Source organism: Nymphaea colorata, chromosome 1 (genome assembly GCF_008831285.2).
Source record: "Nymphaea colorata isolate Beijing-Zhang1983 chromosome 1, ASM883128v2, whole genome shotgun sequence".
Classification (NCBI taxonomy): Eukaryota; Viridiplantae; Streptophyta; class Magnoliopsida; order Nymphaeales; family Nymphaeaceae; genus Nymphaea; species Nymphaea colorata.
Window position 1 is genome coordinate 19,087,851 of NC_045138.2, and position 23,202 is coordinate 19,111,052.

At 39.0% G+C, this 23,202-nt stretch overlaps 4 protein-coding genes across 15 annotated transcripts; all 4 read right to left on the reverse strand.

The window, feature by feature from the left end:
- Window positions 1–902: 902 nt before the first annotated feature.
- On the reverse strand, window positions 903–3,431 carry LOC116264208 (glyoxylase I 4). The gene is made up of 4 exons (XM_031644301.2): window positions 3,148–3,431; window positions 2,247–2,471; window positions 1,385–1,460; window positions 903–1,194 (listed from the first exon to the last, which is right to left on the reverse strand). The coding sequence occupies exons 1-4, from the start codon at window positions 3,280–3,282 to the stop codon at window positions 1,157–1,159; spliced, it is 474 nt and encodes a 157-aa protein (XP_031500161.1). The 5' UTR covers window positions 3,283–3,431; the 3' UTR covers window positions 903–1,156.
- Window positions 3,432–4,264: 833 nt separating this feature from the next.
- Window positions 4,265–7,714, reverse strand: LOC116263239 (F-box protein At4g09920-like). Its single transcript, XM_031642932.2, has 2 exons — window positions 7,444–7,714; window positions 4,265–5,563 (listed from the first exon to the last, which is right to left on the reverse strand). The coding sequence occupies exon 2, from the start codon at window positions 5,525–5,527 to the stop codon at window positions 4,286–4,288; it is 1,242 nt and encodes a 413-aa protein (XP_031498792.1). The 5' UTR covers window positions 5,528–5,563; window positions 7,444–7,714; the 3' UTR covers window positions 4,265–4,285.
- A 1,543-nt stretch (window positions 7,715–9,257) lies between these two features.
- LOC116249570 (pentatricopeptide repeat-containing protein At4g14850) lies at window positions 9,258–11,927 on the reverse strand. The gene has a single exon (XM_031622703.2). The coding sequence runs from the start codon at window positions 11,743–11,745 to the stop codon at window positions 9,544–9,546; it is 2,202 nt and encodes a 733-aa protein (XP_031478563.1). The 5' UTR covers window positions 11,746–11,927; the 3' UTR covers window positions 9,258–9,543.
- Window positions 11,928–12,369: 442 nt separating this feature from the next.
- On the reverse strand, window positions 12,370–22,943 carry LOC116245678 (protein RGF1 INDUCIBLE TRANSCRIPTION FACTOR 1-like). 12 transcript variants are annotated; one of them, XM_050076939.1, is made up of 7 exons: window positions 22,303–22,560; window positions 21,933–22,083; window positions 21,485–21,632; window positions 19,883–20,094; window positions 17,484–17,558; window positions 14,610–14,750; window positions 12,370–12,754 (listed from the first exon to the last, which is right to left on the reverse strand). In XM_050076939.1, the coding sequence occupies exons 4-7, from the start codon at window positions 20,060–20,062 to the stop codon at window positions 12,569–12,571; spliced, it is 582 nt and encodes a 193-aa protein (XP_049932896.1). In that variant the 5' UTR covers window positions 20,063–20,094; window positions 21,485–21,632; window positions 21,933–22,083; window positions 22,303–22,560; the 3' UTR covers window positions 12,370–12,568. The 12 variants fall into 12 exon arrangements, with proteins under 12 accessions (XP_049932896.1, XP_031473044.1, XP_031473043.1 ...); XM_031617184.2 differs by lacking the exons at window positions 21,485–21,632; window positions 21,933–22,083; window positions 22,303–22,560 and adding exons at window positions 22,624–22,681; window positions 22,785–22,943 and having other exon boundaries at window positions 20,006–20,094; XM_031617183.2 differs by lacking the exons at window positions 21,485–21,632; window positions 21,933–22,083; window positions 22,303–22,560 and adding exons at window positions 22,624–22,681; window positions 22,785–22,943 and having other exon boundaries at window positions 14,615–14,750.
- Between the last annotated feature and the right edge of the window lie 259 nt (window positions 22,944–23,202).

Consider the following 23,202-nt stretch of genomic DNA (forward strand, 5'->3'; position numbering starts at 1 on the left):
TTACTCGAATTTAATCGAGTCGAGCCGAGTTCATGTAACTTGAACTCGACTTGTTTATAAGTTCAAGCTTTCAGCTAAGCTCAAGCTCTACTCGTTTGCAAATGGATCGAGCTGGAGTTAACCGAGTGAGTTCTAGTCAAGCTCGAGTTGGCTCAACTTATTGCATAACCACAGGTTCATGGAACAGTATGTTACTGTTCTATTAGCCAAACGATCCTGTAGACACCATCTTCTAGCAGTTGGATCATTAGACTATACCGGGCCAGCTTGTTTTCAGCTTATCAGCTTATTGAACCTAGTTGACCGAATCTTAAACGAGAGAAGCCAACCCGAAAGATGAGGTACTTAGTTCACTTACAAGCTCCAAATGAAAGGATCTAGTTTTGCTTGGGTCTGTATTAAGCAATCCAACTTAATCGGATATTTTGAAACTCAGTTTGTAGACATGTTGTATACAAAAATAAAACAAATAAATACCTTACGAATGAATGTTTCATCTGGTTCATGATTGAAAGCACCAAGTTCCATGCTCCCATGTCTACTTCCAAGAAAAAGAAAATCAAAGAACTTCCTTATCGAACCATTTTGAGATCATAATGTTTGAGATTCTAAAGTATTATTGGGTAGTTAACATAAAACTTCTAAGGAGAGAGCCTTCATAAGCATGATCTAGCTACATTTGAGGCCACCCATAATGACAAGGGATCTGATGATCAAGCTGATGAATTTGAGAATGGGAAAATTTAATGCAGTGCTTGAGTTGAGTTCATCCCATCACCTAGATCTGGTTAAGATAGAAAATGCACACTACGTATTATAAATCGTCCCTGTTTCTGCCAACGATCACTTGTGTTCCTGCTAATAGAAATTACTGAAGTGCAGGCATAGGTGCGTAAAGAACAGAACCACAAATTTTTTGCTTTGCTTGACTTTTATTTACCTGGTACTTTTATTTTAATGCACTTACCGTATATTGTTCACATGCAAAACTAGGCCGATCACAACTATTTCTTTTGGAATATCCTGATTCAGACTGACACTCTAGCAATAACTAAAACCATTAACTGCAGAGCTGTAAGTTTGGGTGAAGGAACTCTTAAAATTCAAGTAGAGGTTCAGACTATTATTAACTCCAGAATTCCTGAACAAAACTTTTTCACTCCATAGCTCCCGTAGTAACTTCTACACCATTGCCTGCAAATGCACGCAGTGAACATTTAGCACTAACAACCTTTTGTAAATCTGTCATGAACAACAGAGTCTATGCTTATTGAGTTTCAAGAAAATCTTTAGAACTCATGCATTACAATATTCTTCATTAACAGCCAATATTTGACAGTTTTAGTGTGCAAGAGAATCAATCTATTACTGTAAAACACCTTACCATCTGGATCAAAGAAGAAGACCTGTCGAGTTCGACCATTAGGCGAGACCATTTCAGAGAACCGAATTCCTTTTTCCTGCACATTATTGCTCTGTTAATACCTCACCCAAGTAAACTGCTCCCAATTAACTAATTTCTTCTGGAAGCAACTCTGACATGCTCAATTATTATAGCTATTAAGAAATAACAAAAGAAATGACTGAAAAAATGGCCACAAGTTTGATATGAAAGAAACAATAACATTGATGCAGTCCTGTTGAAGGAAGGTCCCCTGCCTAGAGGAGAAAATTGCTTAATAATAACATGGCTCATGAATAGCAGTGCATTCCATTATGTAGATAAGGGCCAAGCAATGGAACTGATAAATTCTCATGAACGACACCATTTTCCATCATGTGATCTAACTCAGGTGACAATTAAGGAATACATATCATATAATAACAGAATAGATCAGAAACTGACTCTAGCCCTGGGGTAAGAGCTATCTCACTGGAAATAAGACAAGCACCAAAAGGAGGGCTTTGATTTCATAATCAAACCAAACCCAGAAAATCTCATTTCCATTTGATAAGGCTTATTAAGACTCCTAGATACAGAAAAAATTGATGCAACATACATCTAGACCTATGCCAATACATCCAATGTCCAGACTGATGTGGCTTAGTTATATTGAAGACATTGAAAACTTTATCTTGTGTGGTATCCATGTTTTAGGCCACAGGGAAACACATGGTATTCATGTCTGGAGGACATTCAAAACTTTAAGAATTGCTATAATATGTATCTTGGAGTGGCATCCATGTTTAGGCTATTGGAAAGCACATGGTATTCATGTCTGGGTTACAGCTGAAAGAAGACACACCTTGAGGCCTTCAACAAAGGAATCGAAGTTGGAGACAGAAAAGGCGAGGTGATGACTTCTAGAGAGGATGCTGGGATCCCTACATACATCGTCGGAGGAGCTCACCGGCAGCTTAGTCCCTGGCTTTCTCTCTATGATGTGCAAAAAGAAGGACGGTTTCAGCCTCAGCCATACCACCTCGAACCCACTGAATTTTGGGCTGTCAACTCTTTCAAACCCCAGAATCTGCAACTCAGAGACACAACAAACACATTATCAAACTCCCAGATGCAGACCCTGGAAAAGCAAACCACGAGAAGCCTTTTTTTCTCATCGACAGAAAGAAAAATCCCTTCTACCGACAATTCCCAATCACAAATTCCGGTGAGCAAATCCTGTGCAAAGGTAATTGCACAAAAAAAACTTGAAATTACACATTAAAAATAAAAATTTTGAGTGTTTTCTTTCAGTTCCGAGTGATAGAACGTTATAGCATCGAAAATTGTACCACATAAAGACCTTGAATTTTCATAAGTCAGAAAATCTCATCCACCTGAAACACGCAGATTTAAGAGTGAATTTACAGGTTTGGATCATAGCGACTGAATTCATAATAAAATTTTGGGGAAAAAACCATAAAAATTTAACTTAAAAATGCAATAAACACTTTTTGGGAATCACACTGTACTGACGATAATACTTGGGCAGCCCTTTGGCCGCAAAATTATCAAAGAACTTGTTTCCTAGCAAGAAAGGCACAACCCAACTTGGATGGACATCTACCAGTTGGCCCAACCAGATTGGCATTTTTTGCCAAGAAGAATCGAAGCTAGACCCATTAAAAATGAAAAGGGTATATGATAACGGGAGTCGGTAAGGAAGAGACGGAACAATAAGAACAACTCTATAATTAAATTTGCACCTCCTGGTAGAATTGGGCCAGGCGGTTGATGTCATCCGAATCCCTCGCTATGTGATTGAACTGAACTCCTGCTGCCAAGCTCCCCATTCTCTCTCTCTCTCTCCTCCTTGTCCCCAAATTTTGTTGCATTCCCATTTTATTGTGAATGGGCTCTTGCCCGTTTCAGCTGCTGCTCTCCTGAGAAAATTAGGTAATAATTTGTGATGGGTGGTGTTCTGTCCTTCGAGAACTTGGTGATTTTTTGCAGTGAAATTTCAAGATCGGTACCTCAGTCGATTCAAAACCATGAAATGCCTCTGTGGTACGATGTTCAGCCCGTGTTTTCTCGTTTTCAATTAAGTTTCGGATGTTTTTCCATTTGTTTATCAAGAAATTAACTATCGTTTTTTTCCTGATTAAAAACCGATTCAGTTAAACCGCCATTGCAGAATGATTTTGGCATCATTCCCATTCTCAGCAGACAGCAGATGGTCCATTTCTGATATAGCCAGAAATTTTTAACGTGGAAGCACAAATGTATTTTCAATCTTTTCACAAGGGCCACTAAGTATTCTTCAAAGTTTTACAAGGATATTGACAATGTTCAAAATTATTAGTAAATTTTATTTTTCGAAAATTTGGGGGAGGGGCCAAATCTCCGCCCCGCCTTCTAATCGGCTTCTTGAAACTGCAACCGGGTTGGATCTAAAACTTGAATCATGTATCTGGTAATGCAGCTAAGGTACGTCCTGAAAAGTTTACCAGAATATGGACATGTACAAACTTAACAGGGGCATATTAGAAGCGATCATCATTACCCGTTCATATGCGTACCAGAAACAAAACCAAATCCGAACAATACCGGTACCAAATCTGAATATAATCCGATACTCTGTTCTAGTTGGAAATCTTTTTCCATATCCGACTGATTTAGTTTGTTCAGTTGGATATCTAAATGAACACTATAATATTCATGAATCAATCTAAATTTTCATTCTTGCAACAGAAACTCTGAAACTAGAAAAAAAAAATCAATTTCATTACATAAATAGAAAAAAGTCAAGGATAATTACATTTTTGAAGAATCATGAATAAGATAATTACATTTTTGAAGAATCATGAATAGCATATTGTAACAAACCAAAATGCCCCTCAATTTTTACATGAACTCTGACAAGAGAAACCTTTCCCATTGTGGCCCTCTCTTCTCCTTTGGAATCATAAATTCAGGGTATATATTGTACTTTCTTAGCTTAGGTGCATTCTTCATCAAGCAATCAACTGTTCTTTCATGAGCCTTCACGCCTCCTGTGATGATCAGCAATTCTTTCAAATACAGAAACGGCTTCAAGGAGATCTCGTTTTCTTGTTCCCCTCTTGGATGAAGACCAGTAAAGTTCACAGAGAATCCCAAAGTCAGATACTTCACACAGCAGACTTGGTTTATCAGCCTTCTGAAGGCATTGTTGACCCCCAACTCTTTGTTGATGATAATGGTGGCTTTCTTCAAGTTACGTGGAACACTTCTCAAACTAAAGTTCACCACCTCTCCCTTATACTTAAACTTTTCCAGGTTGGGAGCATAAATTTCACATTCTTCCAACCACTGTCCAGAACATTCAACAATTTTTAGGCCCTTCATCTTCTCATTCACAATGGTATTCTGCCCTTGGGAATTCATGGTGCCGCCCTTAACAACAAGCTTCTTGAGGGTCAAGAACTCGATGTTGAGGAACAACGCATGAACCATGTCAACCGAGATCTCTTCAACCTCATCTAAGACCACCTTCTTCAGATTGCATAGGCTCTGGAGGCTGAAGGAGGGTTCAACCGTGCAGCCACGTAGTGTAAGCACCTGTAAAGAAGATGTACAGGAAAAGAGGTCCGTAGGAAGGCGATACCGATGCACGGAGTCGTTCCATTTAGATGCTCTAAGATCAAGATTGAGTTCCTTCGCTTTTCTTCCTACTACAAATTGCAGCCATCGATCAACCAGTGGGTCGAACGTCTCGTTGGTGGTGAACTTCAATTTGAATCTTGTGATGCAGTCCTCGTGAAGCTGCATATATTTTTCCATGATGGCTGCAATCTTCTTCTTCCTGGAGCAACCAAGTCTGCGACGCCGGGTATGAAGAGCTATGGGGTCAGTGACATAATCTGAGTACGGCTCTTCCTTGCTTAGCCATGAACGAGTTGGGGTCTGGTCCAATTCCACGACTGTTACCAAAGTCCATAGATCTCTACAAGCCTGCGACAATAGAGATGCGTCCACTGCAAGCTCAGTTGGGATGGAAGAAAGAATCGTAGCAATGATATCATTGGGAAGACCGCTCAGCATGAGGTTATGGCTTCCTTGCTTCTTCTCATCTACAACAGGATCAAAGTTGGAACCTCCCATCATGTTTGGGAGATGGGTACCTTCCTTAACGCTGTTTTCCTATAAAATAAAAACCAGTTAGCTTAAAAATACAGACAAGAATATGCCCGAAGCGAAACAGTTGAACATAGATACTTACAAAAACATAAATAACAAGTGTGGGGCTCTAGAACTGACAAATAAGAATTCTAAAATTCAAATGAGATATATGGGCCCTCTTCCTTTACCGTGAGAAGTTTCCACTTGTAAAGAGAAGACGGATTATGCTCCCCACTGTTTCCAAGTTCCCCTCAAGCTCACTGATGGGAATGACTTTGGTCACATGAATTTACTGCGGCACTACGTTTCTTCATTTGTGGATCTCACTGGGCCAGGCACTTTGATCATATGGTATACATTCTTGAACATATGGTATACATTCTTGAACATATGTAGCTTTTTACTCTCAGTTTGAAATTACACGTTTATCGATGAAATACTCCTAATGCTCACTCAACACTGACTTTGGGTTTGACTTGGCCCGAGCTACATGATAGATTTGTTATTGAACACAGGCTTACTACCCAACTAGACTCCATTACATAAATATGCACGAATCAGTTTAAAAATAGATACTATGATGCAATTAATTTTGAGTATTTCATTCTAAATATCAAATAAATCAGGTAGGTTCCAGGCCTCGATTCACTTCATAGGACGAGCTCAAGCCCGGGCCTCTGCACTGAGCAACCCTGCCAAGTCTGTACAGGCAAATCCGAACCAAGCGGCCATAATCGATCAAACCAATCTAATACGACTGTTAATTACACCAAGTCTGAAACCAAATAAAATTCAATTAAATGTACAGTTTGGACTCACAAAGTCAAGAATAATGTGTTTATTTTATATGGCACTCTTTTGTCTTCTAAAAATATACCACGCATTAACTTCTAACAAGGGGAGAGAAACATCAGCATTTCAAATTGAAATTTTCTTTAAATGCCTAGTTTTAAGTTATCATGCACCTGCTTGTTATGTTTTCACATAATAAGATGCCTGAATGTATGTTGACATTATTCAGATTTGAAGTTACGCTCAAATATCTATCCCCGACAATATCGTCTCACTCCGATGAGATATTTTTCAACAATCTGAATGCGACACGATCCAAATTGAGTTTTGATATATTATCCATATCCAAGACAATTTCATCACTGAATCTACTTTGCAATCCTTATGGCTGATCAGATCACATGCCCAGTGAAACCCACTGCAGTTGCTCAAGAAACGTGACATCTTTTATTTAGTAAACTCATAAGGACAAGCCCCGTGGCCATCATGGTCCATAAAAGAGCTGCACCGAGTCCAAAATCAGGATCTCGTCTTAGCATTCAGATTGCTCCTTACTGTTGAAGAAATCACCCTTTATTGGCCGAATGCTCTAGTTTTCCTGCTGTTGGTACTAGATTTTTAACTTGTATTGTATCATATATGTGATCTTTTGTCATTTTTTTATATTAACGTACTCACATTAATCATGTTTATTTCGGACCTACAATGTAACCAAGATCTGACAGATGCCCTGGCAGCAGCCTATGGAAGTGCAGAAAATGTTGAATCTGGTGAGCAGCGAGAGAGTCAATAAGGAGAATAAATGCTAACAACAATCCGCAGCATTGTTGTTAGCATTGACAGGTATATATATATGTGTGTGTGTGTGTGTTTCCACGTCTAAAACAATGGGAAGGCCGAAATCTTTGTCGCCTTGCCACCTGCGGCCACTGAGGACGTTTTACGTTGGGCAAGGCCAGAGTCATGGCCAAAAATGTTATTGGCCACGGCCGATAAAAGAAGATGATTAACGGTTGAAAAGAAAAAAAGAAGGAATCTGACCATGTATAATGAAAGAAAATAATACGATCATGCAATGAATATAGTCACAGGCACCACAGAGGACTTACTGGAATTCAACAAGCAAGGCTCTGATATCAATGCTGGGTTCTTTGCAACCGAACGACACCCGTTCTCCGATCTTCGTCTGCACAGCACGTTCACTAGTGTGTCTCCAGGATGAGCATCAAAGCAGCAGCAACAACCACTGTTGATGAAGAGGGCGCACGTTCACTAGTCCGTCTCCAGGATGAGCATCAAAGCAGCAGCAACGACCACTGTTGACGAAGAGGAGGAAGAAGATGAAGACTCGGTTTGCTTCTATGAGGCGAATAGGGTGTTTAATTAAAACCTTACGTCAGAGAACCAGCAGGGGTTACGGCATGCTCATTTATAATAAGAAACATAGAAAGCTAGGATGGTGCGAATCTAGGATGGTACGAATCAAGCAAGTGTGAGAATTCATGAGAATCCAGTCCTTGACTTAAGGAGGCCTTGAAAGGAAGGAAGGAACTGTAAGGAAAGAACATTTTTGGATAGAGATAAACGAAGGAGCCCTCCCAAACTTCAGATGGTTAAATAAATTTCCTTTTTTTTTCTCTTATTTTTGGATAGATAAACGCGGCAACAATGGTAATATTTTCTCTTATTTTTTTTTATATTTATAGATTTGATCATTATAACCAATATAGCTGCATGTAGTTTATTTTTTGATATATTGTCATGAACAGCCTTTTTTTCTTATGACTAATTAAAAAGATCTATATGCCCATTTTTTTTCAAATCAACTTGTTCAACTTATTGGCATGAATGAAGAAAATCGTATGATTAATTTAATTATAAATGGAAAAGCAACTAATTTAGATAGTGTAAACATGTGCATTGATATAATAATGCCAAATGACCACGAATTAGTTTATATGGTTTTTTTGGTAATTTATCTCATAAATTTAACTTGATAATAGCCTAAATTTATTTGATGAAAGATTATATTTTAGTGGTCGTGATAAATTTAAGTCTGTTTTTATCCATATCTGAAAGTGTGTGTTTATCTAAATTGCATCAAATAGTTACCATACGGTTACTTTTTTTTTTGAAGGAAATTAACTTGTTCGAGATTTTGATCTCTTTCCATATATTTTTTACTTATTCTTTTTTAGTTATTCCAGTCAACAAGGAAAGTCTGGGATATTTGGTAAATAAAAAAAGGTAAAATGAAGGATGAAAAGAGAAACAATGGGTTTCTTCTGAAGTCCACAAAATGAAATAAAATGTGTTTGTAGTTTGGTGTCATAAACTCAAACTCGTGTTATACAGCAAGTTTTCTCTTTTTTCTAAATGTAGAAGAGATTTTATCTTCCCCCCTCTTGTCTCGCATTCTTTCCGTGCTTTCAATCTCACTCTAGTCTTAAACGGCCAGATTTTTCTTATGTATTAAAAATCGCTAAACTCCCCATTCTCTCTCTCTCTCTCCCCCCTGTGGCTTCTGCAGGCTTCTGCTCTTCAATACTCCGTTGAAACAGGGGCGTCTATGTTGGCACACTCATCGACAGAGCAAATAAGACACGTAGTCACTAATGTTGCTTTCAGCAGTGTGTCGGTGGCATGCAGATTCTTTTTTTTTTTCTTTGAGAAATTATTTATCAATTAACTGTAAAATAGAAGTAATACAACACTCTTCCTAAGATTTCTAAATGAATATTTAACTAAAGAAAGAAGGCTTTTTAATCGTAAAGCGAGCTGTGATTATCAAACAAGTAGTTATCATCGATATCTCTCTGCATATGCCGAAAACTGAACGTCTTCTTCAACCAAAATAAAATTGGAAGTCCAACGTCAAATGATCGGGAAAATAACGTTTGCCACTGTGATTCCAGAACAAGAGTGAAGCAAGAGTAGCCCTCGTGGCTATTATAACCATTTCATTTGGATAGAGATCACCATGTGAGAACTCTCCTGTGAGACTTTTGGAATTTAAAAGTTTTTTCTTTGGAGGACCGTTTGTCAGCAGTCAAAAAATTCAGTTATCAACGGTCGCTTAATGGTCATGCTATCGTAAGGAGCACTTCCCATTTCGACCGGCCGATGCAAGGGGCTACTGCCAGGCTATAGACTCAAAGAACATCGTCTGCATCCTTGTTTTGTCTTGACAGTTAACTTGAAGTTTCGGTTTACCAGTAATCCCTGCAAGAACAACGTCCTTCGCTGAAGTGGTGAAACCTATTATTGTCCCTCAGGATGATTTCTCTCTGTAAAATTCCTGAAACGAATTTGAATACGCTATGACAATCGCCGCAGACACGAAGGTTTTTTGTGATTCGAATTGGGATCCCTTGTTCTGTACTGATCATTCCGAACGCGAGGGCCAGCTTCTCACTGTGATACCAGAGTTGGCTTTCCTTCTCTTCCTCCTCCAGATCAAACAACACGAACTTGGTATCGGGAACATAGCCTGCAGCTCTCATCTGTTCCCTCAATTTCGTCAACATTGCATAGATCTCGGCTGTGCGGGGATGAGACCGGTCCTTCACATGGAAAACATGCACACCGTCCTTGACACTGATCCAGCTGCAGCCTGGTCCCTTTCTTATTCCATCATTTTTCATCTCTTCCCTTACCACTGTCGCCTCCTCCCACCTACCACTTGCAGCATACATATTGTACAGGAGAACATGGTTTCCAGGGTCATGGCGGTCCAGAGCAAACAGCTGAGCTGCGGCTTCAGCTCCCAAGGTAACATCCCCATGAACTCGGCAACCACCTAGAAGGGCTCCCCAGACAGAAGCAGTCGGTGCAATTGACATTGTCTTGATCACATTGTGAGCTCGTTCAAGATGTCCTGCTCTGCCTAGGAGATCAACAACGCAGGCATAATGCTCTGCTCTCGCTCTGATTCCATATTTCTCATACATGGAATTGAAAAATGACAATCCAGTATCCACCAAACCACCATGACTGCAAGCAGAGAGAACACACACAAGAGTAATGTAGTTGGGTGCAACACCCTCTTCCTGCATTGCTTCAAACGTGCTTAGTGCTTCATTCACATACCCATGCTGAGAGTAACCAGAGATCATGGCGTTCCAAGTAATGAGGTTCCTCTCTGGCATCTCGTAGAACACCTGATCAGCGTCCCATATGCTGCCACTTTTTCCATACATGTCTACAAGTGCACTGCCTACATACACATTTTCATCCAAACCAGATTTGAAAACAAGGCAGTGCATCCACCTTCCTTCCCTCAGGCCAGCTAACCTTGCACATCCACTCAATATGCTGGAAACCATAAACTCTGTCGGCCTTACTCCTTCCCTCCGAGCACGGCAGAACAGTCTCAAGGCCTCTTCTTCACAGCCATTCTGTGCACAAGATGCCACCATCGAACTCCATGAAACAACGTTTGCTTCTTTAATCGAATCAAATACTTTAGCTGCTGCACCGACCAACTGACACTTCCCGTAGAAATCCACCAGCCCATTAGCAACCGATACATCGCTGTCGAACCCAACCTTCACAGCGTAGCCATGGGCTTGCATCCCCTGCATTGGGGCAGATGCATCCGAACAGGCATTGAGAAAGCCACAAAATGTAATCGAATTCGGATACTCGCCCACCCTCCTGATCTCCCGAAATGCCCACATCGCATCCTCCTGCCGACCATTAACCACAGAACCTGAAATCAAAGCATTCCACGACACAACGCTCTTATGGGGTATTTCGTCGAACAACTGGCAGGCATCCGCTAAGCAGCCGCACTTCGCATACAGATCGTAGATACTGCAGCTTACGAAGACGTCGGTGTCCAATCCAATCTTGATCGAGTAGCCGTGGAGCTGCTTTCCGGTGATCGTCGATCCGAGGCTGCTAGAAGCCTTGATCAGACATGGCAAAGTGAAATCGTTGGGCAGGACCCCGTCAGCCTGCATCTCCCGGAAATGCTCAAGGGCGGCAGCGAAACGGCCGTTTTGGACACTGCCAGCAATAAGGGCAGTCCAGGGAACGACGTCTCGTTGGGGCATGAGGCCAAGAACAGCTCGAGCATCGTCCTGGAGGTCGGATTTGGAGTACAGGTTGATGAGGTGGGTGGCGAGAAAGAAGAGAGAATGGTGCCCGCATTTGAGGATGGTGGCGTGAGCAGCCTGGCCGAGGGACGGGAGTTGGCAGTCGAGCGCCGACGCGACGGAGAGAGCGAGAGCACGAGGGTCGGTGTGGAGGAGTTGGAGTTGCTTACCTGCTTGTTGGAGGAGGGTGGTGCAGCTGCGCATAGAGAGAGAGCGCGCCAGAGAAACAGAGTTGCTTGATAGGCTTGATAGGCTTGATTCAATCAAGTTGCATGGCCACGCTTGCAAACCGAGAACATTTTTTCCTCTCATAAACTAGCTATTTTCATAGGAAAAGACGTCTTTCATGAGGTTCACATGGGACTCTTCCTCTCAAGGACTTCAAATTCCGTCTCAAGGACCTAATATCTGATGAAATGAAAGAACTATTAGAACTTTTTAATAATCCTATCAGCTAGCATCGTGTCAATTTACGCGGCCGATTCTGATAACTCAGGTATAGATTGAAATAAGGCATTAAAACCCCACGGGTCCACCGTAGGCAGTCGGGTGTTGTCGATTCGATTTTCATAAGCACTATGTTAAAATAGTATACTATTTCATTATCCCCACATCAAATACGAACGCCGCCCTGGACTAGGGAGACGCGGGAATCAAATATAAAAACAATTTCATATGCCCTTGAGGACGTACAGCAGGAACCAATCTATTCATGTGGAACAGCAAAAGTTGATCGCTCAACCAATCGACGTAAGCCACACACGTGCGCGCACATGCACATACGCGCCATATCCCAACATTCATGCATTGAAGAAAACTCCAACTGAAGAATATAATATTCTCGAAACTACACAACACACTCAAAACCAACATTTTCAGAAGCCAGGCTGCAGTACCATATCCTCAGTCATGCTTCATACATGCAATCAAACCAACTCAGCTAAAAGTTTCAACTATTTGAAGTTAGGATGCAAAGGGACACCGAGAGAGAACAAAACCTTAAATTATATATGTGTATCTGTCGGGATAGTATTTATAAGCATCAACATTTCAAGCATCACTTACCAAAGTATGCTTGATTCTGCAGAATTCACAAATCACTTAATCACTCGAAACAAAAGTCAAAATCTAAAATCTAGAACATTGGTGACCGTTTGGGGATGCCTTTTTTCCTCCTTGGAAGAAAGTTTTGAATTCGTCGAATGCATATGTCACCATCATCAGATATTTCTGTCACCTTCGAACTGGCAGTTGAAGTTGAATAATTTAGCATGCAAGTGCCCTTTGCTTGCTGAACTAGTTGTTCTGGCATAGCCTCTACCTGCTAAAACCCAAGATCAACATATCAGAAATTTGAGCAATTAAACAGACATAACCAAACAATTGGGAATCCCACGAAGTGGATAAGGTGATCCTTGAGCAGTTAAGTGTGACTTGTTGGCAGCCAGGAAACAGGTGCAGAAGCGAAACGGAATAGAGAAGTTCCTTAGGTCGTTCGTAGTTTTTCTATATGAGGTTTAACTTGAGGAATATTGCTCCAATTTTTTGCAGTTCCCGAATAAGAAAACAAGCTGATGCAAATAATTGTGGTCAATGCTTCTAAGCATGTGCTATGTATGAACATAAGATGAAGTAATTGCTCAATAAAAAATTCAGCAAAAGAAAAAGGAATCTCAAGAAGGTAAAAGAGATGTGCATGTGTTACAAATATGGCAGATATGAATCATAAACTGTATAATCTTTTGCGAGGATGGCTCAACTTTCACACCTAACAAATGCATAAGCCTGATAGAAGAGAGCCTTGTGTTCATCATGGAAGGGCAATGTTTTGACATATTTCAGAGCCTTTCTTTCTTTTCCTTTTTTGACCGTCAAGATGGGATCATGCAGTCCCACACCAGTTTATTCTCTGACTTGCCAACGGACCTGCCCCGGCTATTGAACCTTTGGCTCCTTCAGGCTTCAACATGTACATCGTGTCTAACCCCCTAGCCAGCTAGACACCTCTTATTGGGCAGAACAATTTTGACAAATAAAACTGATAACATAATAAACCAACATAGTTTGCCTTCTAATATGAATATATTACCTACAAGATATTGATTCAGCAAATACTTGTAAAGTTAACGTAAGTTTATCAGCTAGTAATCACACAAGCTATGTATGCATAAAGGGCAATAAATGACCTTTTTGTGGCTGAGAACGTACTTGTTTATTTAAATGACAAATATCATCATCTGCATTTCCTAGAAGGAAGTAGGACGGTTGAACGAAATAAGTTTGAAGTTAGATACAACCCCAAATGGAGAACAAAAAATAAACCATCCTGTAAAGTGCCCTAAATACTATCTAACACCCCCTTAACTACCGAGTCATTTCTTCAACTTTTGAACTTTTTTTGCAAAATATAAAAAGCACCAACAAATCTATTGGCCCAAACTTCCATTTTTGCTATGCACAATCCTCCTAGGGCCTGCTGTAAATCACCAGATTATAGTGAAGGGTCTAGAAAGATGGAAGGTGCATAACCCATTTTGGAACACGCTAATAACAATGATGCTGACCCTGGGTCAAAAACAGTTTGCACTCTCTTTCAAACCATAACGGCAAAGTCACAAAGATTGCATGAATGTGCTCCAATAATAGCAGCATTCTGTCTCAGCTGACTCATGTGTGGAAGAAATGATGTAGAAAATGTTTCCCAAAGACATGCATGAATAAATAATGAGAACTTTCCTACTTATTGAACTAGCCAAAATATGTCTATTACGACTTGAGAGATGTATTGAGTGCCACTTCAGTGGCTTGAAGCATTAGCAAGTAACAGGAATCTACTTAGGAGACAGAGTGGAACAAAATGGATGAATACCATAGAAGGCAACAAACCCATAAAATTTATGACTCCAACAGAGAATGGAAAAATTGGACACAGCATTGTAATGTAGTACTTTCTACTGTTCAATTGACAACAGAAGCAGAAAATGGATTAATACTGAATGGAGAAAAAAAGAATAAGACAATATAACAAGAACAGAGAAAAAGACAAAACTATCAAGCAAAGTTTGCATGGTGTAAGACCAGCATTCCCCAACAATCACAGTATGCTCAAATAGTTTTGATAGTTAAAAAAGTAACGGCCAACATAAACTTCAAAGGATGCTCTCGGAAAGTTCAACCTTACAAGCTATGCTGCAGTAATGATAAGAATGCTGAAGCATCTTCTTGCATGTGCGGCAACAGTTATCCATGTCTTTTAGCTGTCCTGTTCGGGCTTGGCGATTCAGGAAAACTGCTTGGTAACCATTTACAATGTATCTCTAAGAGGAACAGAAAATGAAAGGTGAGGCCAGTTGTCAGACAGAAATCTTGAGCACCATTAAAAATGTATTCTTAAACAAAGTTACAAGAAGGCAAAGAGCCGAGATCAACAAAAGCAAGCCAAGGAAAATGTCATCAAGACTAGCAGCAGTATGAAAAAACTTACCTCATGGGGATGCAATTTGCTTCCCATTCAAAATACAAAAAGGGGCTTTGTGAGGGCAGATATTCAAAATGGATATATTCAAAGTAAACTAGACAAATGAAGAAAAGGAAATATGGAGAAAACAAAGAACATGAATTTTCGTGCAGAGGCTGTCGTGATAAAGAAATTCAATCTGATGACATTTTCTAGTATCCTGATGTCTCAAAGATACCCCATTTTGCTCCTTATTAAAGCCCATATGTAATGTTCCCAATGGGACCTCCACATGAACAATCCTAATTCCTACCACATATAGCAATACAAATTTAACGTAGATAGCTAGCAAGAAACTTCCTTTAATAAATACATTTAACCATCTGATGAAACATCCCATGAGGTTCAAAATATTGCCTTGTTTACTATAGTAAGTACATAGATACGAGCACACACAGATACAGAGGACTATGGAGATGTACAGCGCACTGTATAGAATGAAGACCATGATATAAACTTCGTGAAGAACGATGTGAGTGTGTGTGTGAAAGAGAGAGACAGAGAGTTAAGGGTGCATTTGAAATCACAAAACTTATTTTCCCATGCAAGGAAGACCTGATATAGAAAAAAGATACTGAGAAGAGAAAAACTGCAAACAGCATGTACCACAGCAGCTTCAGGTTTAATGAACATTGCTGAACGGCAAAAAACTGTTAACAGTTGTAACTACAAACTTGGACCAAACAAATGAGAAGTTTTGCGATTCCAGCAATGGAATTAGAAGCAACCTGTAAAACAGTTCCAGAGGTACTGCCAGACTAACCCGTAAACAACTTCCGACGCAACCAGCACCTCATTTCTCCTTTTTTATGATTTAGTTAAGAGTTTTCAGGCCTTATTCACATCTAAATGGTTTTCAGATAGTATTCCGTAAATATGTGACCAAGTTGTAGTCTCAACTCCATATTGCGTGCATGGCTCTGCATGATAGCTCGCCTGTGGCTTTTTCCAAAGTATAATCAGCAATCTCCAATTTCTATTTCTCACAAGCTTTTCATTTGGAACTTCCCGAAAAAATGGTTTAACTTCAAGAAGATCACAGAAGTTTAAAAATGAAAGCACGTATAGAGAGAATAAAAACAAGTCACAAACTAATAATTTCTTCTAAAAGTATGAAGAATAGAATTTCATATAAAAAATATTAACAAATAAATACTTAAATGTATCAAACGAAATTCAAAACCATCAAAAGATGTTTTCATAATGCTGCAGCTCTCTCTCTCTCTCTCTCTCTCGCTATATATATATATATATATATGAATTCTAAAAAGGTATGGACTATGTGAACCACTGTCTACCATCCATCTCAAAAGATCTGAATACTGAGCCTTAAGGAGTGATTAAAATTAAAAGAAGGCAGAGAGAGAGAATATCTTTGGCCAGCCCAAACGACCCGCCTCTCATCAATGTCATCAGAGGAGAACTGGGAGAGTGAGAGAGGGGAAAAACCCATTCCCTTATATTAATGAGAGGGGGGCACTTTAGGCATGCAAAAAATATTCTCTTCCTAACCATTTTAGCTTTAATCATTTGTTAAAGGTAAGCCATCAAATCTTACAAGATGGGCGATAGAGAGTGGTCCAGGCTGTCCAGACCTTTATCCAGTCTATATATATTAGAGTCACTAATGTTGTTTATGAGTCTTAACAGCGAGGTTTTTCTTGAATATAATATGAGAAAACCGTTTTTTGGGAAAATCTCGATGAATCTTAAAGAGAGCTAAAGAGAAAAATCCTAAAAACAAAATGCAATAAATGCAGTAAAAATGCAATAACAGAAAATGAGAAACAACACCAAAATGAGAAAAAGAAGCATTTGCATGTTTTTTGCAATTTTTTCATTAGACTTCTTTTCCCAAAAAGGTGTCTTTTTGCAGTCTTATTGGCTGACCTATTTTTGAAGTATAAAATGGGTTTTTCTTTAAAACACGTTTTCTATGACTATATATATATATATATATATATATATATATATATATATATATATATATATATATATATGTATGTATGTATGTGTGTGTGTGTGTGTGTGTGTGTGTCTATAAATATCTTCTGTGCATGCCATTATGCTGACAATAGTTTCATAATATCACAAATGTTGTGTTTTATGTTTCAAATAAAGACATTTATGATATTTTCCTGCTAATCTATTTTTTCCCTTAATGAAAAGAGAAAAATATTCAACCAAAGTCTAGCTGAGAAAGGCTTAATTAATCCACATGATGTAATAACAAGTTCAAAATGTGCATGAGCTATTTTGACAGTAGACAGAGAGTAGATATTCAAGAGAATTGATTTATACAAAAATAAAAAATCAGAAAAAGTGAAACTTAGTAATTAAATAAAAGAGGGTGAAACGTAGAGGAAGAGAGAGCCTGTATATGAGAACAATCCACCAGGTTCCTCGACAGTAAACAAAGAGTAGATATTCAAGAGAATTGATTTATACAAAAACAAAAATTCAGAAAAAGTGGAACTCAGTACTAAAATAAAAGAGGCTGACATGTAGAGGGAGAGAGAGAGAGAGAGAACACCTGTATATGAGAACAATCCACCAGGTTCCTCATGTCCTCGAGACGGACAACATCGTTGTATAAGTACCTCCGGATCTGGATGTCAGGAAAAGCAAAGATATTAACAATTGACATCAACCTTACAAATCCTTGTATCAGGAATCTCTTGGACCCAAGAAATTTGCAATTCTGCATAAAAATTGTACATGCATTCCATTTTGTGTTTTCCATATGCACATGTATCAAGATTTGTTGACACAAACCATAGTCCTAATCTGTCTTAATGGTTCATAGTTCATGAGAAGAGAAAACGCAACAATCGACAGTCATATGTTCAAGTTTCAAAGAAAGGTACCATGGGTCTATTTTCTAAAACTCTGCTGAGAAGATTCTCAACGTTTGACAACTCACTTTCTTCATCATGCTTTACTCTCATGATTCTCATTTCATCGTGCCTTACTCTCGTCATTCTTGTTTTTTTCTTCATCAACACCTTCTAATATATTATTTCATTTGCTGTTGAAGATCTTATACATATCAACCTCCAAAGATCAGTGTAGATGAATACTTGAGGAACTTACGAATTTTATGCTTGTCGGCATGCTGCAGACACCTACCAGATTACACCAAGAGATTGACCCAACATATTGATCTTTTTACCTCCTTCATCTAGGAGGTCTTATGTCCAATTATTGCCAGAAGAATGCAGCTTACCAAATGTCAGTTTAGAACAAAATCATGAATTCCCATATTTTAAGAAAAAGAAACAAGATGGATGAAAGAAATCGAGTGATCCAATGCTGCAAAAATAAACCATTTATCTTCAAACTGAAAAGGAACAAAAATACTACTAAGGAAGTAAAAGTCAACAGAATTTCCCTAAACAAGAAAGAGAATTCCAAAAGAACAGTCGGCATGTCTAATATAACCTCATAACGTGCAGCAATAAAGTACATATTGCACACTGTCGTGGTATAAAGTTTCATATATTATGTCATTGTGTAACCCAAGGTTGCTAAAGGGGGTATCAAAATTGAAAAATGTTATGAGAAGCAAAAGAGAGAAACAAAGTGTCCATACATACAAAAGAAAGTGAAAGGTGTGCAGTTAATTGAACATATCTAATAAGTGAATTGAAAAGCATTCAGAATTTACCAGAGGTTAAAAAATTGAAGAAATATATCATCTTTTAAATCTTTAGCATGATCAAAACAGGTAACCTACAGACCTTTAATAACAATTGCTCGTCAACTGCTAAATGTAGTTGTCTCTGAAAGGATCAATTCTCATTTTGAAATATGATATCTTCCAAGATATTTTATATGATATGAGTTTCAGAAGCATTTGGGCCCAATGTTATCCGTATCGTACGATACGGACGCGTATCGTACGATACGTATCGTCTGTATCAACAAAAACGATACGACACGCCTACAATACACGATACGGAGGTGTATCGTAGACGTATCACCCGTATCGTACGATACGGGCACTGTATCGTACGATACGGTCGATACACCCCCGTATCGTACGATACGGGGGAAAAATGGCAAAAGGGTCCGATGGCCCCTTTTTTTCATTTTATTTCAAAAGATATGCTCCTCTCTCTCTCTCTTCTTGTTTCTAAACATTGCAAGAGACGTGGGAGGAAGAGATTTTCCTCATTTGCTTTAAGTTTTGCCCGTGAGATAGCTTTCTTTCTCGTAGAGGGCACAGTGGAAAGCTTGGAGAAAGAGGGCTTTTTGGATCATGAAAGATGATAACTATGTCTATATGTTTTGACTTCTGAACTTATGAATTGTGATGTAATCGAATACTCTTCGGCTGCTTAGTATGTTATTTTGATTTTTGAATGTCTGATTTCTTATTTTGGAATGTGTTGTTCATATTCATACTTCATAGTTCATACTTCATATACATGAATGATGAATGTTCCTTTAAATACATTTTTCTTGATTTTTTCTTGTTTTTTCGAATTTATTTAAATTTTTTCTGATTTTTTTCTATTTTTTTATAAATTTTTAATAATTTTTACAAATTAAAAATTAATTTTACGATACGTTACGATACATTTACGATACGTTACGATACATTTACGATACGTTACGATACGGCGTATAGGTCGGCCCGACCGATACGCGATACGATACGCCAGTGATAACATTGTTTGGGCCAGTTACTCTAGATGGTTGACAGAAGGCAGGCATTGTCAACATGTACAACTACTAAGGATGTCTTTCGTAGTGAAACATTTGCAAGCAAGCTATCATGAAAATTTTTAATTTAAAGATGATATCACCTAGTGATAAATTCAAAAGGCAAAATGAATTTCATTAGCGAATGGAAAGGCACAACTATATTTGTCTTGAAAGACATTTTTTAGTGGCTAATTTGAGCAGGAAATAGAAGATCTTAACAACCTGAATGAGAGGATGTGAGCAGTGCTTCAAGGTACATTGTGAGCAAAGTGAAGCACCACAATGGATACAGAACATGTTTTTCTTGATCAGGCCATGAATAGAGCAGTCAACAAAAAAGGTCACCTTCAACAACTTCTCGATCCATGCAAGGTCACCACTTCCCAAAATGGCATATCCCATTCCAATAATGCAACACCAGTCTTCTCATCCAGCTGCAAAAATAAAAACAACTTGAAATTCTTACAAATTGAACTGAAAAGAGTGCATTGGATAATAAAGATGAAAATCAGAGACACTTGCAGGATTTAGATTAACATAAATCAGTAAAAAGTATGAGATTGAGTTCTTCTAACATTTGAACTTTGAAATGAGAAATTACAACACACTCATGCACACAGAAAGATGTGTTGTTTTGTTGGGATAACCTGACAGACATGGTTCCTGTGTCATTCCACAGTGTGGTTGATGACATATTTCAACTTTCAATATCATTGTTGTTACCAGAATTACCCCTCAAATGATTTTATAAAGTGAAAGGCAAACTTGTCAGTTGTACTTTGAAAATGAGCAACATCCTTCGCTTCTTTGGCTTTCTAATGTGCGACTTACTAAAATGTCTTTACGCTGAAACAAATTCAGCACCCAACATGTTAGGTCAAAGGAGCAGCGGGTGCAGCTTTACAGCTGCAAGACAAGACTTCAAACTTGAAGAGCACACACAAGTGACACAACACATGTATATATTTTCCAGTTATAAAGCAGGCTGCAACTGGTGACAACAAGGATGAAAGAAAAGAATTGCACCATGGAATTAACAAGGTCATTTTCCTTTTCTGGTTCTAGATCTACTCTATCCTTTCTGATGTGAACCCACGAGTCTAGATACTAAGAGGTAAAGGATGAAGTGTGACTACCACTAAGGCATTTTAGCTTCTTGCTAAGTTCTTTTAATTGCTAAAACATCAAATTAATGTTATTTGTCAATGTATAAGGAGTATAAAATTTCTGCTTAGATGCACTGTGTAAGTCATCACACACACACACACACACACACACACAGAGAGAGAGAGAGAGAGAGATTATCAAGCATGTGACTTCTGAACTCCTTAATTAAAAGATGTAGGCAGGTTATGCTGGCCAAACATAGCCATCAAGAGATGTTCAGCATGGAACCAATGCCTGTCTTTTTCAGGTGCAAAAGATTAGATATACAGCATGACTAGAGAGAGAAAAAGAGAGATGTATTATGTACTGTGGATAGCTAACTACCATAGGAAAATAATGGACTTAAATATAATCACTGTTTTTATTCTTCTGTTGAAGCTGTTCCTCTGTCTGCTCATGCTGTTCATCCACTTTAATACTGCAGATTTGTCCATGGTTTGTTGTGGACTCGCTGTTGATCACACTGCTTATTGCTCATGCATGTGATATTATACACAAAGAAAAGGCTCCCAAAGTGCCATGTTAACCAATCAGAGTAAAGTCAGATCAACACCACTAAAAATGACCACGCAAATTAAAGTCACCAGTATAATTCAGAATCTCATATGAATTCAGCTGTTTGCATTCCTACCCTCCTTGTGCAGCTATGTTGTGTACCTTCTATGCCTAATGCAAGCAGCTATCCTCCAATTTCCTCCCAGATCCCAAACCTCACACGAATAGACCGAAAAAGTTGTTGATCATGTCTATGCAAGAAACAGTGACTTGAGCATGAACAGAAGTAATCACTAGCACCCCGTTTAAACTGCACAGTATTTCCATGTAAAAGACAAGATCAGGCCAACAAATTACTACTCCTACTGCTGCTTCTGCTACTACTATAATTACTACTAGTACGACTACGACTACTACTACTACTAAGTACTAATCATACTGATAATAATACCTCAAACGGGTAGGTCATGCACTAAACAATTCTTTTTCCTTTTGGTACTCAATAAGAATCTGCATAAGATGCTATTTGGGACATATCTTCAAGTTTCATGGTGTTTCCATTCCTCTGTCCCCAAAAAAATAATTAAAAAATAAATAAATAAAACCTGACCTCGGTAAAATGGTGATGAAACTAAAATTTGAACTTCCTTCCGTAATGGTATACAGTCCTTTTACAAAGGTAGGTTCTTGGTCGGAATCCACCTTTTCAATGGGTCCCTCTTCTGCAAACCAGCTGTATTATGCCACCATGTCACCTCATGCTGCAAAACATTCTCGCCGTAGAAAAATCAGAAATCCTCTCATCCACACTAATTTTTAAGGACAGTACATACCCTTCTGTGGTTTGAGCTTTTCTATTCCTTCAAAACCATTAATGTAGCACACTATTGGAGATCAACTCATGGATTCCTACAACTGACACAAACATGCTATTTTCCAAGTTCGTAAGCAAAGTTCCTTCTGAAAACAAGCCCCCTTACCAAACAAAGGACCTTAATTGATGATTCATCTGCATGCATCTTCGCGACCCACCAATGTTTTCGCGCCAAATGTTACGAAAGACCGAGTTCCTCTGCGGTCAACATCCTGGAAAGGAGCGCCTACCACAATTCTGTAATTCTACCGTCGATCCATTAGCATGTGCCCATTGAGTTCCATCATTTTCCAATCCAAGTTAACGTTATTTCTCGATACAAATCCCCGCGAAACCGCGGAAACATAGAAAAGCAAAAGACAAGTTTCTGCAGTAAATTTTTGTGGCAATGACCTTAACAACAGGAAAACCACCAAAAAGAATTTACCGATCTTCCTTTCCTCCGAACGAAGCTTCAACGCCGCAATTCTTATGAGGCCTTCCTTCTTTGCATGAACAAAGAAAAGTTGTTACTTCTACCAAAAGCTGACTTCCAAAAAACAAGGAACTAGAAAGGTGAAGAAAAGTGACATGAGTAGTGGTGCTCACCAACTTGCACTTCCAATCGTCAACTCACAATTCTCGACAAAGCGAGCGAGAGAGGGAGAGAAAAAAGCTCGAGAATTTCCTGAGGACCGTACCAGAGGGAGGGAGGAAGAGGGAGGGGGGAGAGGACGTGACGCGCGGCCGCGCCATTTAAAACGAGGCGGAATGACAAAATTGTACCCGACTGGTCATTCCAACCACAGTGGGCAGAACCGTTTCGCGCCAAAACTACCCAATTCCTACAAATCCCCAACACTTCCTTTCGGTCTTCCGTTTACTGCCTTTCCTTTTATTATATTTCCTGTTACATCATCGGATGGATGTCGCCGACATAGTTACGATGAAGCCCGTTCAGATTCTAAGATTTACATCGGCCGGAACCGTTTCGGACTGCCGTCGATAAGATGGTACCACCGGCAAA

Coding starts and splice junctions, on each gene's coding strand:
- LOC116264208 (XM_031644301.2), bottom strand. CDS start 3,282: ATGGGAATGCAACAAAATTTGGGGACAAGGAGGAGAGAGAGAGAGAGA. Junction 1,461..2,246: donor CCTTTGTTGAAGGCCTCAAG/GTGTGTCTTCTT, acceptor AATAATGTGCAG/GAAAAAGGAATTCGGTTCTC. Junction 1,195..1,384: donor CTTCTTCTTTGATCCAGATG/GTAAGGTGTTTT, acceptor GTGCATTTGCAG/GCAATGGTGTAGAAGTTACT.
- LOC116263239 (XM_031642932.2), bottom strand. CDS start 5,527: ATGATGGGAGGTTCCAACTTTGATCCTGTTGTAGATGAGAAGAAGCAA.
- LOC116249570 (XM_031622703.2), bottom strand. CDS start 11,745: ATGAGAGGAAAAAATGTTCTCGGTTTGCAAGCGTGGCCATGCAACTTG.
- LOC116245678 (XM_031617179.2), bottom strand. CDS start 20,062: ATGGGATATGCCATTTTGGGAAGTGGTGACCTTGCATGGATCGAGAAG. Junction 14,751..17,483: donor TGGATTGTTCTCATATACAG/GTGTTCTCTCTC, acceptor TGTTCCTCTTAG/AGATACATTGTAAATGGTTA. Junction 12,755..14,609: donor ACTGCAGCATAGCTTGTAAG/GTTGAACTTTCC, acceptor GGGTTTTAGCAG/GTAGAGGCTATGCCAGAACA.